This window comes from Elephantulus edwardii, unplaced genomic scaffold, assembly GCF_000299155.1.
Source record: "Elephantulus edwardii isolate Elephantulus edwardi_28Jun2011 unplaced genomic scaffold, EleEdw1.0 scaffold00008, whole genome shotgun sequence".
NCBI classification, from domain to species: domain Eukaryota; kingdom Metazoa; phylum Chordata; class Mammalia; order Macroscelidea; family Macroscelididae; genus Elephantulus; species Elephantulus edwardii.
The window spans coordinates 2,915,509-2,931,129 of record NW_006399758.1 but is presented as its reverse complement, the minus strand read 5'-3'; the positions used below and the strand labels follow the sequence as shown (position 1 = coordinate 2,931,129).

General features: G+C 38.4%; 1 protein-coding gene across 1 annotated transcript in view; it reads right to left on the bottom strand.

Moving 5' to 3' along the window:
* The window catches only part of ARMC1 (armadillo repeat containing 1), a 35,720-nt gene that overhangs the window by 3,937 nt on the left and 16,162 nt on the right, over positions 1-15,621 (bottom strand). The window contains exon 3 of the mRNA XM_006880435.1: positions 5,627-5,816. Within this exon, the coding sequence (XP_006880497.1) occupies positions 5,627-5,816 (190 nt within the window). The remainder of the gene's footprint in view (positions 1-5,626; positions 5,817-15,621) is intronic.

The window sequence follows — 15,621 nt, the reverse complement described above, 5'->3', positions numbered from 1 at the left end:
CCAAAATCTCTGTAAATGTTCATTAAAATTAATAACATTAAATTAAAAAAAAGAAATGGAGAAGAAAAAGTGAGATAAAGGTTGCACAGGAAACAAAGAATTAGGATACCGTTTATCCAACCTAAATCCTCACTTAAAATGTGAATTCAACTCAATTCACTGCCATGAGTCAGAACTGAGTCATAGTTGACAATCCAGCAGGTTCTCAGAAAAGCAACAATGGAGAGATCTACTGTCAGAGACCTCTCCAAAATGCTAAAGAGCAATGAGGTCAGTTTGCATGTCTTCAGGATTGCAGAGCAGCTTCTTGCCACTAGGCCACCAGAGCTCCCTAGTTTAAAGATTAAAATGTACTCCATCTACACCATGGTCTTTTCTGATTACTTCCTGTGCATCTGAGAGTTGCACAATGAATATGGATGACAGAAGAATAAATGCCTCTGAGTTGTGTGATTGGAGAAGGATACTGAATATTGATTGCATATATTGCCAAAAGACAAATCTGTCTTGGTCAAAATGCAGCGAGGCTGCTCCTTAAAGGCAAGAATGGTGCAACTTCATCTCACATACTTGAGACATGTTGTTAGGAGGGGCCAATTCTCTGAAAAAAAGATTATCATGCTGGGAAAGGTGAATGGTCAGATAAAAAGAGGAATATCCTCAACAAGATGAACTGACAGTTACTTTACAACAGACTGTGTGCAGAGATGGTAGAATAGAACAAAAAGATAGCAAGGTTTAGATCTGTAGTTCCTAGGGTCACTAGGAGTTGTTGTAGACCTAATGGCACCCTCACAACAGCAACAGTAGAAAGGAGACTGTCCCTCTTTCTCTCAAAGCCTCTCTAGAGAGGTGCAGCCTTTGAACTAGCAGCACAGCTCCTCACAAGAGCTCCTAAAACATGAGGAAGGTAAAAAATAGAAAAGTTAGAGTACTTGTCTAGCTTACTAAGAGTAGGTTGGCTCTAAATACCAATCACCTGTGACTACAGGAAGCCAGATTCATGAGGTCAATTTCTCTTTATTTCAAAATAAATTTATGTACTTCCCCCAGCAAAGCATGGGAGGTGGAAGTCAATTCCACTCATGATAAGTCTATTTACAGGTAAACTGATGATCTTAGGCAATGCAAACAGGATCAAGAATTATTCACAAAGGACTAGGAACCCAAGTCGGAGCAGTGTTGCTATGAGCTCTGCTGGTACACCCACATGGTACTATGCTGCTAACCCAAAGGTGTCGCTTCTCTGCTGGTTCAAATCCACCTGAGACTCCACAGAGGAAAGATGGGCAATCTCCTCCTGTGCAATTTATAGCCTAAAAAAAACCACTAGAGGGCCAGCTATGAGTTGGTTCTCCCTCAATGAGTTTTGTGTGGCATTGAGCTGTTTGATGCAGAGTAGGACAGAGTAGAACAGCCCACAATGAGTTTCCTGTGCTGTAATTCCCCCCCCCCAGAAACAGCTACTAAGATCTTGCCCCCTCTGCAGAGCTATGGTGGATTCAAATACAAACTTCTCATAGCTGGCAGTCATACATTTAATCATTATACTGCTAGAGCTCGGGCTCAAAATCAAGTGTAGAGAATCACAGGTAGTTAAAATCAGGAGTTGAATAAAGAGGTAGCTAACCCAAAGTGAACTGTGGCAATGGAAGAGATGGGGGGCTTGTGGGGTGCGGGGTGTGGTGTGGGTGTGTTTGAGAGTAAAAAGTGTAAAAACTTAGAATAAATGGTTTCCCACTGACAATTCTAGTCCTAATTACTCATGATAGGAAACTGGAGATTAAAAATCACAGTAGTGTAATCTGAGGTTGGAGAAATAAAGTTTTCTGGGGAAAACTCATTGTCATCAAATGAGAACTGACTCACAGCTGACCCTCCAACAGGTTTTCAAAGGGAGGATACTGCCCATTTTTCTCCCAAAGTGGACACAAACTGCCAGAGAGAGACCGCTTTTGGATGAGCAGTGCAACACCCTATAGATCATACCACCAGAGCTCCCAAATTCACAGTCATCAACTCATCACTGACCTCCAGTGGTTTCCCAAGGTTGTAAATTGCGCATGAGGTGACTGCCTAATGCCTGTTAATCCAAAAATCAGTAAGAATTTTCTAAAGGCCCTAAATCTTCACTTGGACTTGATTCTCGGAATATGGACTTTGAGGCTCCTAAAATGCTGAGTGAATTCATTTGTTAAAGCCATCCAGGTATGGTATATCTGTTCCAGCAACACTAGATAAACTGAGACAGTAAGGTGGTCTGTTTATATACACAAGCTCCTTATCAATTTCAAGGCATTAACTTCTCCAAACCAGGCCATAAACTAGCCAATCTCAGCAAGGTCACTGAATCATATAGGATGGGTTTATGTACCAGATGGACACAGTAACCAAACCCTGGAAGGTGCATAAAATATACCAAATTACAGGACATGCAATGACATAACCAATTATTTTGGCAGAATTACAAACTCAAGTCCAGAAAGGTCATATATATATTAGAAACTTACTGCACTTTAGGGAACAAATATATTTCCTTTGCCCTTTTAGAAAGTGCTAAATCCCTGCATATTTTAAATATCACTAGATTCATTAACATCACAGATTTCACAAAGTTTAAAGATTCTCCTAGGTTTTCTACATTTACTAAAACATTAGTAGGAAATTATAATTTGTTTGTTTGTTTGTTTGTTTTATTACTTTATAATGGAATCTAGGTTGAGAAGACATCTGGAGCAGCTAAATCCTACAGAGGTTTGTTCTCTGGTTCGGGTGAGGATTAGGATGGAATGCTTACTCGCCATTGGGTGTGAGTTGATTTTATTTCACCTCATATTTAAAAAGGCTTTTGGGCCCTTGGGCCTGCAGGCCTCAGGCTTGGTTTTAATTGTTTTTGGTCATTCTTCCAAGTGGTATAGCACAGAGGTAACTCACTGATCTGCCCATTTGCTGTACAGAGGAGAGGTAACTCGTGGTTGCTGTGATACTAAACAATGTGACACTAATAGGTCAAATGCGAGAATGGTTACCCATAGTGGACAGTGTTTGGTGGAGCTCCCCAATTAAAATCAAGCTTGGAAGCAGGAGTGGCATCCACTTCTGAAATACCTTGCCTCCAGAAACTCTACGAATGTGTAGTAACAATGAAAATTATACCAATGTTCAAGTCTTTTGTTCATAGAGTCGCTATGAGTCGTCTACGACTCAACAGCACTTAACAACTTTATAATATTAAATCACATTTGCATTCCCAGAAAAAAATTACTTACTTGAAGGAAACTATAACATATAATATGTAAAATATAGTATTGTGCTTGAAAGTTCAGTTCTGTAGTCCAACTATCTAGGTTCACATCTGGACTCATTTCCTCTTCAAATAAAGTCACTTAAACATCATAAAATTTCCCCTTCTGTAAAAAAAACCTAATGATATACCTCTCTATACCAATTATCAAAATCAAATGTGAAACATTTTTATTATTTCTATATTATCAAAAAGCACTATCATAATACCAACCAAGAATCTGCTTTTAGACTGTGGCCATCATGTTCTTATGATTCTGGCCTATGGTTCTGTGTAGGCTATAGTGAATGTTATCGTATTTGGCCTATGTAGGCTTTACAAAACAAATTCTACTATTCTTACTCATGAAAATCAATTAGATGGCATTAGATACATTTATATACCTTAATATCTTCTACTCACTCAAAATACATTATCTTGTGATGCTTATGGCATATGCAGAAGTAAAATGTGTGACAGCAACTGCATAAAGGCAGAAAGGAAAAACAGAAGTATCTGTTATACAGTTCTTATAAGTGATATATTAATAATTGAAGGTAGACGGTGATTAGTTAGATATGTATACAATTGGCCCTATACAACTACTTTCAAGAAAAAATTGAAAAAGAAAAAAGAAAAAATTGTAGTCTGTCAGTAAAATAAATAAAAAACAACCAAAAAAAGGAATCAATGAAAAAACATTAGTCCAACGGAAAAGAGACCAAAGAACAAATGAGACAAACTATTAACATGATAGCTTTTTTAAAGCCATCTATCTATATAATCATATTAAATGGAAATAGTCTAAACATTCCAGTTAAAAGGTAAACAGTATCAGAGTGGATTCTGCCCCCCCTCCAGATTGTATTTCTTTAAAAAGACCAAATGACATGGTGTCTAAATAAAACCCACCTGAAATATAGACAAAGAGGAAAGACACACTACTCAAAAGAAAGCTGAAGTGGCTAAAATTATAGCAGACAGAATAGGACAATTTGAGAAGTGTTTCCTTCTTTATAGTATTCTGAAAGATTTAGGGTACAATGAATCTTTCTTTCTTAAATGTCTGGTTGAATTCACTAGTACAACCATCTCAGCCTAGTGTTTTCTTAACAGTAATTACAAACTCCTTCAGTGGAAATTTTACTACAAAAGTCTTTAATAGATAATACACCTAATAAGATATATATCTACCTACTCTTAAGTGAGCTTTGATATATTGAGTCTGCAACTTTATTTAAAATATTTGTCTATTTTTCATAGTCTGTAAAATCTGTAGTGACAGATTTTTTTTCATACTGAATTTCTGATTTCACTAATTTTTTTTCCCTACTGTTTTTCATTTCACTTATTTCTGCTCTATGATTGCTCTCTTCTGTTTACTCAGGGTTCAATTTGGTCTTTTCTAATTTTTAAGTTAAAAGTGTAAGTCAGTGATCTGAAATCTGTCCTCCCTTCTATAAAGTCATTTAAGGATCATAACCTTCTGGTCTAAAGACTATGCTTTTGACAAACAGGATATGCTTTCATTTTTATTCAACTGAAAATGTTTTCTAATTTACCTTTTCGTGTCTTCAATTTGCCCATGGATTATTTCAGAAGTGTGCTACATGTTTCCAGGTACCTAGTGGATTTTTCAGGTATCTGTACTAATTTCTAATTAGTTCTATTACACTGAGAGAAGGGAGCTCTGGTCGTCACATGAGTAAGGAGTTGGCAACCCAAAGTTGGATGGCTCAAGTCCACCAGCAATTACAGGAGAAAGGGTATTCTTCTGTGTGATTTATAGGCTTCACAAACACAGTGGAGGGTCAGCTATAAGTTGGTTCGCGTTCGGTGACATAGTATCAACCCACTCAGAGAGCATACTTGGCATCATTTTAATCCTTTTACAGTCCAGAATTTGATCTATCTTGGTAAATGTTCCATATGCATTCAAAAAGCATGATTATTCTCATTAGATAAGTGTAGTCATAAATTTCAACCAGCTTAAATTACTGTTTATTCAAGTCTTCTATATCTTTACTGACTCTTTTCTATACCTGTGCTGTTACAGCAATGATATCTTCAGTGATACACATGTGAATGTGTCTATAACCTCTTTGCATTTCAGTAAATTTTGTTTCCGATATTTTGAAGTTATTAGGGGAATAAATAGAAAAACTAATATCCTCCGATTAACTGCACCCTTTGATACAAATTTTATAACAGACCTTTAACGGTCTAACACACTGAAGCGGACACTTAGCTTTGAAGTCTGTCAGTAGTAGTACTGAGGACACTATTTAGTTAACGTGATTTCTTTTCCTCATCAGCTGAGCCATGCCATTACAAAACACTTACTGTGTCATCAAGGCCATCTATGTGCAGAACCACTGTTTTGGCACGTTTGTTTGTAGTTCCCAGAAAAAACTGAGCTTTCCTTCGACGTGAATTCATTTCACTGTAACTATCACCATCTGCCATATTTGAGGACTGAAGAATGTCATAGATTTCAGAGGCTAGCAGTTTGGTTTCTCCTGGAGTTGTAGTCCTTGAAAAAGAAACAAGAATAATTGATCAATATAATCATTTCTACTGATACTTTAATTTTATTCTTCACTATAAGTAGGCTTATTTTCCTGGTAAAGATTATTCTTAATTTATAATTTTATACATCTTTCACAAAGTATATATCTATCAAAAAACCAAAACTCAAACAAAAGTTTTTATTCTTACTTTTCTTATGTAGTCTTCTCCTATAAGAATGGTGCTGAATAGTATTTTCTATAGAAATGTTTTTTATCTAAACTGTCCTATATGCTAGCCGAATACTCACATATGCCTACTGATCACTTAAAATGTAGCGAGTACAAATAATGAAACACAATTTATTTCATAGCAATTACTTTAAATAGCTATCTGTGATAAGCAGTTACCATAGTGGTTAACATTGGTCTTATTAGTGAGAAAATAACCCTCATTTCACTTATAAATATGCTAACTAGGTCCAAGATCTATCGTGCACTACAGACCTTTAAACTCTGCCCCTATTCAGCTTTACCAACATAAGTGTCTTCTGTTCTTTTATAATTCTTCAGGTTAACCTATGATATGGTCATCTCACAAATAGTCCAGGTTTTCCTATATTATTTGTTATTCTTTTGCCTAGAAATGTCTTTCACACTTCAACATTTATTCATGCCTTTCCTTGACCCAGCAAAACTGGTTTTAAACAATAGGCTTTCAAAATCTTTTTTGAGTTGGAACTGATCCACAGCTGACCCTCCAGGGGGTTTTCAGAGGTAATAAATCACACAAGAGAAGACTGCCCATCTTCCTTCCAAAGAGCAGCTGGTGGATTCAAATAACATGCCTTTGGGATTGCAGTACAACTTCTTACCCCTAGGCTACCAGAGCTCCCTTTCAAAATTGTATTCCACCCTTAAAGGCTCAACTCAACCACCACTAATTCCAGATGTATACAAACCAAAGAGCAGAAATGTATTCTCCCTGTACATTCACAGAGCCTAACAAAATGGTCTGCAAGTTATACTTTAAACTCTGATATTCCTACACATTTTCTAACTATACAGTTTCAGTTTCAACAGTGCTAATCAGATAAGTTTTCCAGACATTCAATTCTAGGTGCTTTTCAGGGTGACTACTGCCCACAGAGAAAAATCACCTTCAATAATTCTGACTGCATGACAGGAAGCTATCAAAAAAAGACTTTACATTTTCCAGCACTTTTATGGAAATAGATACTTTAGGGAGTTCTGGTGGCTCAGTGGTAAGGAACTGTACTACCCACAAGGCACTTGGTTTGAATCCACCAGCTGCACCACAGGAGAAACATGGTTAATTTCCTATGCAGTTTACTGCCTCTGAAGACTTGCTGTAGGGTCATCTAAGAGTCAATTCCAACTCAAAAGTATATAGCAACAATTTTATGGTTTATACAGCACTGAAATTTAAGAGCTGTTTTAAATATTCAGTCAACCATAAGATTTCAAAAGTCCAAGAACACACCAGGTGCACTTGTAAATTTGTAGGGGATGGTGGATAGGTGGGTGGTGCATGGATGAGTGGGAAAAAGAACAGGGGGGATACGGACCAATATGCCTTAACCGTCTTCTTCTCAAATCAATACTGGTTTAAGGTATTTACAACAAAAAAAAGCATCATCACATGACAAAATAAAAGATATAACTAATTAGCTTTTTATATAATATTTTTTAAATAGTTCTATTTTAAAGTTCTTCTAATGTACTTTCCAATGAACCATACGGACCAAAAAAACAAACACAAACATTCAAATGCTGCTACAAACTACAGCAGAAAAGGACTTTAGGACTTCTCAACCCTGTAAGAGTCTGGCACCAAAAATAATAGTAATAGTTTTCCAAGTCAATCTGAGAGAATTAAAGTCCCTTCTAAAGTCACCTATCTTTGTAAACCTTCACTTAAATAAAAATGGATTTTTAAAAGAAAGCTTTTCAGGCAGTTATGGAAAGACGTTTTAAATAGCAATGTCTGTGCACTGGAAAAATCTGGAAAGCTGTAGTGAGGATGCATGCAAAAAACAAATGTGATCTATGTCACTGCACTCTGTACATGAAAAAACGACAATGCCAAGAAAACAAACAGATTCATCGTAGAGAGGATTAAACCAGGCTGCTCCTTGGAGGCAAGGATTCTGGGGCTTCGTCTGACATACTTTGGACATGTTGCAAGGAGAGACAGGTCTTTAGAGAGGGACATCATGCTGGGTAGAGTAGAGGGACAGCGCAGGAGGGGAAGACCCTCTATGAGGTGGATTGATTCAGTGACTGGGGCACTCGGGATGGGTGTGTCAGAGGCAATGAGATTGGCACAGGATAGAGCACGGTTTAGGGCTGTTGTACATAGGGTCGCTATGAGTCGCAAACGACTCGACGGCACATAACAACAACAACAACATTTTTATATATGCTTGGAGAGGTAGAGAGTCAGCAAAAGAGAAGATGACCCTTAACCAGGTGGACTGAGACAGTGACTGCAGCAGTGGACTCAAGTGTGTCAGAGATGTGAGGTTGGCACGAGATTCAGCTCTGTTGTCCACAGGGTATGAGTTTGAGTCATATTCGACTCAACGGCGCCTAAAATCAACTATATACTGTATTCCTCCTCCTTTTCATTGCTGTCGTGTTGGAATTGACTCACAGCTGACCCTCCAACAAGTTTCAGAGGCAGTAAATTGCATCGGAGGAAATTAGCCATCTTTATCCAAAAGAGCAACTGGTAGATTCAAACTGCTTGCCTTTGGGTTGGCAGCACAATGCCTTTCTATTAAGTCACTAGAGCTATGTGAATAAGTTTACCACATTACCTTATATTTTTCTATACTTGTATGTTTATAATCAAGGGGGGGACCAAACCCCAAAGCGAAAAATAGCACTAAGGCCTTTATAAAATGATGAAAATGTAGTCACTAACCAGCACATATATGACTGCAATGCACTCAAAATGTGACCCTTTTTGATGGGGGAATAAAATTTAAACTAATTTTCATTAAATTGTGAAACCACATACTGACCAGAATAGCCTGAGAAAGGAAGATTTGTCAGCTTCTTTAAACCTGTCACCTTTTCCCTAGTCAATTTATTGAACAATATCACTAATATCACATACAAGCAAGATCCTGAAGATTATCAGAAATGACTGGAACAGTACATTGACAGAGAACTGTCAGATATACAACCTGGTTTACAAGAGGCTCTGGCACTAGGGACATTACAAACAATGTTAGATGGATCTTAGCTGAAAGCATAGAGTACCAGAGGAATGTCTATCTGTGTTTCATTGACTATGCAAAAGCATTTGACTGTGTGGATCACAACAAACTGTGGCTTAAACTTGAGAGAATCCCAAGAATACTTGATTGTGCTCATGTGAAACTAACAGTTGGACCAGGAAGTAGTCTTTAGACAGAGCAAGAAAACCCTGCATGGTTCAAAATCAGGAAAGGTATATGCCAAGGATGCATCCTATCTCTACACTTTTTCAATCTGTATGTGGAACAGATCATTCAGGAGGCTGGACTTTATAACAAGGAATGAGGCATCAGGATTGGAGGAAGACTTATCAACAACCTGTGTTAAACAGATGACACAACTTTGCTTGCTAAAATAGAAGAGGATGTGAGGCCTTTGCTGCTGAAGGTCAAGGACTATAGTTTTCAATATGGAATGAAACTCAACATCAAGAAAACAAAGATTCTCACCACTGGGCCACTTGGCAACATCATTAAAAACAGAGAAGAGATTGAGATTGTTCATAATTTTAGCTTGGTTTGTTCCACAGTTAACACTCTTGGCACTAGCAGTCAGGAAGTCAAAAGATGAACTGCACTGGGGAAATCTGCGGTCAGGGACCTCTCTCAAGTACTGAAGAGCAATGATGTCAGTCTAGAAACTTGAGATGCACCTGATTCAAGCCATGGTTTTTGCAATTACTTGCTATGCATCAGAAGCTAGACAGTGACTAAGGATGACAGAAGAATTGATGCCTTTGAGTCGTAGTACTGGAGAAGAGTATTATACATACCATGGACTGTCAAAAGAACAAACAGGTGTGTCCTGGAGAGGATGAAACCAAGCAGGTCTTTGGAGGCTAGGATTTTGAAGTTCTGTCTCACATACTTTGGGCATGTTGCCAGGAGGGCCCAGTCCTTAGAGAAGGACACCATGCTTTGAGGGGCAGAGGGACAGCATAGGAGGGAAGACTCCAGATGAGATGGACTGATACAGTAACTAGGGTAATAGGGTAGGTGTGCTGGACTCGATGAAACTGGTTCAGGATAGGGCATGCTGCAGAGATGTTGTACATAAGGTCCCTATGAGATGCACATAACATTATCATCAACAACCACCACAGTCTTTCAACTAACCATTTCCTACTATCTACGTGAATTGTGAGGTTCAGTGAAAGAATTCAGCTCTATTAAAAAAAAGTGATCTGTGTGCTTATCTTTCTCAATGTTTTAACAGACAGTACAGAGGAGAAATGTTCCAGATCCACAGAAGAGAAGCCAATCCATTATAAACAATGAAAGCCTAACTCTCTAAGAAGGTGCTATTTAACAGCTTCCATATTAACAGCAACAAAATAAAGTAAAAACGAGATATTTATTTACATGAACAGGGAAGAAGCGATTACTTCAAATTGTGATACTAGAGAAGAGTACTGAAAACGCCATGGGCTGCCAAAAGAGCATGCAAATCTGCTTTGGAGGAAGTGCAACCAGGGTGTTCCTTAGATGTAAGAATGAAGAAACTGCCTCTCACCCCCTCAGAGCATGTTTCAAGAGAGACCAGTACTTGGAAAAAGATATTATGCTGGGAGAAGTGGAGGGTCAGAGAAAGAGAGAAAGACCCTCAACAAGATGGACTGGTACCGTGACTGTAACCATGAGCTCGAGAATGTCAGAGATTGTGAGGTTGGTACAAGACAGAGTATGGCTCTAATTCACTGATTGCTAGGAGTCATAGTGGACGACAACATATGAACAATTTGCAGAAGTGGCCCCTGAGCATTTATGATTCCTAGTATGGCAGAGAACCGGCTCACACTAACTCTCACTAAGAAAGCTGACATGTTTTAAGAAGGGACAGGTCCTTGGAGAGGGACATCATGCTCGGGAGGGTGGAGGGACAGCGCAGGAGAGGAAGACCCTCTATGAGGTGGATTGATTCAGTGACTGGGGTAACTGGGATGGGTGTGTCAGAGGCAATGCGATTGGCACAGGATAGAGCAGGGTTTAGGGCTGTTGTACATAGGGTCGCTATGAGTTGCAAAAAACTCGACGGCACATAACAACAACAAGAAAGCTGAGAATGTACAACAGGACTCAAATATTTTTTAGTCTTCTTAAACATAAAAAGAAATGATAGATAAATTTGAGAAAATAGCCATAACTAATCCCCACCCTCAATCTTTCCCTAAACGTCCTCACTTTTAGGCTCCAGGGCTTCATTATTTTCTTAGAGTAGTAAATTTTCTTCTGGAATATTGTCAGTTTCTTGCTATTAGAAAAATGAAAAAAATATAAAAAGTGAAAGAATCAGTATAATTTCCTTTATGTTAATTAAATATATACTCCTGCAACTTACATGACTAGTTTTATTGCCTCCTACCCTATTAAACAAGGGAGCTCTGGGGGCCTAATGGTAAGGCACAGTACTGCCAACCCAAACGTATACAATTTGAATCCATCAGCTGCTCCTTGGGAGAAAGATGGGCAATTTCCTCCTATATGATTTACTGCTTCTGAAAATCTACTGAAGGATCAATGGTGGGTTGGTTCTGACTCGATGGTCTATAGCAACAATTCTATTAAACAATTTAGGGAATACCTCTATTAATGGATTCAAACTTCTCCTAAAACATAATAAAATTTCTATAAGCTTAGACAGAATACCAGAGTTGGTCATTTCCAGGCACTCTATGAAGCAGCCACCTACACAGACTACTGCTCAACAAACCATTAGTTATTACTAATCATTTCCTGATTTGAAAGCAAACCAAAACAAACATTTATAAAAGAAAAATTCAAGTGATCCACAGGTTTGATAGTCTAGTGGGGGTCCCTGCCCTCTCCAAAAACCCCAAAATTACTGTTCAAATAGTATGATTCAAAACAAATCTGGGTTAAAAAGCTATAATGGTACATCTGACCATAAATTATAAGCAACTGTATAATTAAATACATATTAATTGCCCTAACCTTCTTACACAAATGAAAACTAGAAAAGCTGATTTAACACTCTGAATTTAGTTTAACCTGTTAAAATTGAAATCCAGGGAAAAAAATTCTCTTGAAATGAAAAGCTCTTTCCTCTATGTAAATATTCTCAGTCACTTACTACTCTAAGAAAGTATACTGATTTCCTCACTATTTTTCCCCTCCTTAAATAATCACTGTATTTATCTGAGGGAGTTCTGCTGGCCTAATGGGTAAAATTTACTAGCTGCTCCATGGAAGATAGGCAAATTCCTGTGATATTTACAGCCTCTGAAAACCAGCAGGATGATCACCTATGAGTCAGTTCTAGGTAGATAGCAATGGGCTCAGTTTGATATTTGTGATGAAAATAGTTAGATGACTATATTGTTTTGTTTCTAAACATCCTGAAAACCTATTTTACCAGAAATATGGGCATATGGACAGTAAATTACCATGATGCCTCAATGAGAGTTTTATACAGAAAAGTTTCAAAATATGATTCATAAAATACAACAGAAAAGATAACTGAAATGTTATTATCATTCAGTCATCAACATGGAGTCAGAATGGAGTCACAGGTGACTGGCCCTACAGCAGGCTTTCAGAGGCTGTAAATCCCAAGGGAGGGGACTGCTCTCTTTTCCTCATGTAGCCTTGATGGTGGATTCTTACCACCAAGAGACGTTCCACTCTCAAGTCAGCAATGCAACTCTCAGAGACTACTTTGACAGAGGCTTGGTATGTTAAAAATAATTTCTACATTCTTAGTATGTGTGCTACTTTAATGGCTATAAAATGCAAACTGATTTCCATACTACACAAATTTTGGCTAACCTTGAGGAAACTGGGAATCCCAGAACATTTGATTGGGCTTAGGCAAAACCTATACGTAGACCAGGAAGCAGTCCTCAGAACAAACCAGGGATACAATGCATGGTTCAAAATCAGGGAAGTAGTACATCAGGGATGCTTCCTGTCTCCATACCTTTTCAATCTATATGCAGAACAGATCATTCTGGAGGCTGGGCTTTACGAGGAAGAATGTGGCATCAGGATTGGAGGAAGACTCAACCTACATTATGCAGATAACATAACAACCTTGCTTGCTGAAACTGAAGAAGACCCGAAGCACTTGCTGCAGAAGGTCAACGATAGTCTTCAATATAGATGGAAGCTCAACATCAAGAAGACAAAAGATTCTCACCCCTGGGCCAAGTGGCAGCACGAAAGATGTGAGTTATGTAACAGCAGCCAATGAAGTCCTGAAAGCTTTTCTCCACCCCCACTATTAAAATCAATGTCCTCTACAGAGGCAGCTCACTTCCAGTTGGATTCCGAGCACCTTCTAAAGTGAGGGGGCTCATCTCCCAGCCCTTCATCAAGCAGTGCACTGTTGCTGTTCACAAAGTTTTTATTGCACTATTTTTTTAAAGCAGAACACCAATTCCTTCATTTTCGTCTGCCTTAGTCTAGAAGTGCCACTGAAACCCACATACCCTACTGTTTTATCATCATCAGTGGCATGGCCTCCAGTATCACAGCCGCACACAAAACACCGAGTGCTACACACTGACAGAAGAGGGGTGGGAATCTAATTGCAGCTATGGAAAACGCTGTTGTAAAGAGCTGTTCTATGGGACAGAGGAGTGCTCCTGATATATTGCTAACTACAGGTATTACACTTCCACTTTGGTTTAATCAAAGTAGAGAGGGGTAAATAAAGAGCTCTGGCGGCCTGAAGTGAAGTGTGTTGCACTGCTAGCCAAATGGTGAGCAGCAAGAATCCACCAGCTGTTCCAAGAGAAAAGACTCCCCACATACACACTACGGTCTCCTCACATATAGACTTAGAGCCTCATAATCCTGAGAAGGGGTCCCTGTGCACTTAGGAGCTCAACAGCACTGGGTTCTGATCAAGGTACCAGCTTCCATTCTAAAATCCAGCCTCTTAAATATGTGACCCCCAAAACTCTACAGATCAGGAAAATAATTTTAAAAAACTAAAATCTTCATCATAACCAGACACAGAAAAAAAAATAAATAAATGTCTTAGCAGAGGTATTTCCAAAAGAAATAAAAAAACAAAACAAAAACCCCAAAACACAAAACTAAATGGAGTAGAGACCAGAATGGAATGCTTAAGATTGCATTAAAACCATCTAAGAAAGAAAATGTCAACTTATTGTTAAAAAAGCCAAAAAAGTCTTGTTTAATCAGATTCCAGGGAAAGGACTTAAAGTACACTTAGGACTAAGGAAATGTTAAATAAGATGCAGTTTCTCCAAACAACAAAAAAATATCTTTTGTGAACTGCTTGGTGAAGGAAAAGCAAAACATTGCAAAATAAAATTATTTTTAAAAATCAAAGGGTAAGACAACACATTGTTTTGGTAAAGCAAACTAGCAAGCTCTGGTGGCCTAATGGAAAGAAGCTGCAGTGCAATCCCAGAGGTCGTTGGTTCAAATCCACCAGATGCTCTGCTTGAAAAGAAGGGGCAACCGCCTCCTATACCAGTCAGATCCGATTTGATGGTACACAAATAAAAAAATAAAAGAAATTTAAAAAATAATAAAATAATTTTTTAAAAAAGCTGTAAGCAAACATAATACAATGTATCCAGGCAAGGGGTCTTCATTCTTGAGGAAAAGCTGGCAATTATAAATCAATTATTCAGTAACTTTATCTTTTACTCAGCTATTCCACTTGGAGGAGTCTATCCTCAAGAACAACTTTCAACAACATGAAAACACACGTACAAAGTTTTCATTGTAAAACTATTAAGTACAGAATGCCAGAACAACCTCAATGTCCATATTCTGGTGAATGCTGTGTGAACCCTAGGGACATCATGCAGCTATCTGTAAAAAAAAAAGAATGAATAAGATTGCCATAAGCTAATGGAGTGATTTCCTGTTAATAATGCTAGGTCTCTTGGAGAGGGTGAAACCAAGTCTCTCCTGGGAGGCTAGGATTTTGAAGCTCCGCCTCACTTACTTTGAGCACATGGCCAGAAGAGATTGGTCCTTGGACACCATGCTCGGAAGAGTGGACAAATAGCACAGAAGAGGGAGACCCTGGATAAGACGGATTGATACAGTAACTGGAGCGATGGGGGTTGGTGTGTCAGAATTAGTGAGACTGGCTCAGGACAGGGAAGGGTTCAGAGCTGCTGTACGTAGGGTCGCTATGCATCACAGGCAATTCAATGGCACATAAAAAAAAACATACTATGACAGGTTTAGAAGCAGGAGTGGCATCCACTTCCTACCTAAACAACATACCTCCAGAAACTCTATGAACTTTGATAAATATCAATAGTTGTAGAGGGGCTTCAGGCCTTTTGTTCATAACATTGCTATAACTCGTGCTCAACTAGAAGGTAATCAACAACAACTGTGAAATGAAAGAGGCACTACACAGCATATAGGGAGTATAGAATATACAGAGAGCATATGGAACATACAGACCACAGCCTCAAGGAGGAAAGAGGATAAAAGAAAATGCATATATTTACTTATATTTGCAAAAGAAATATGAGAAAGATAACGAGAAATTAAAGAAACTGGCTACTTTTAAAAGGGCAGGTGGGAA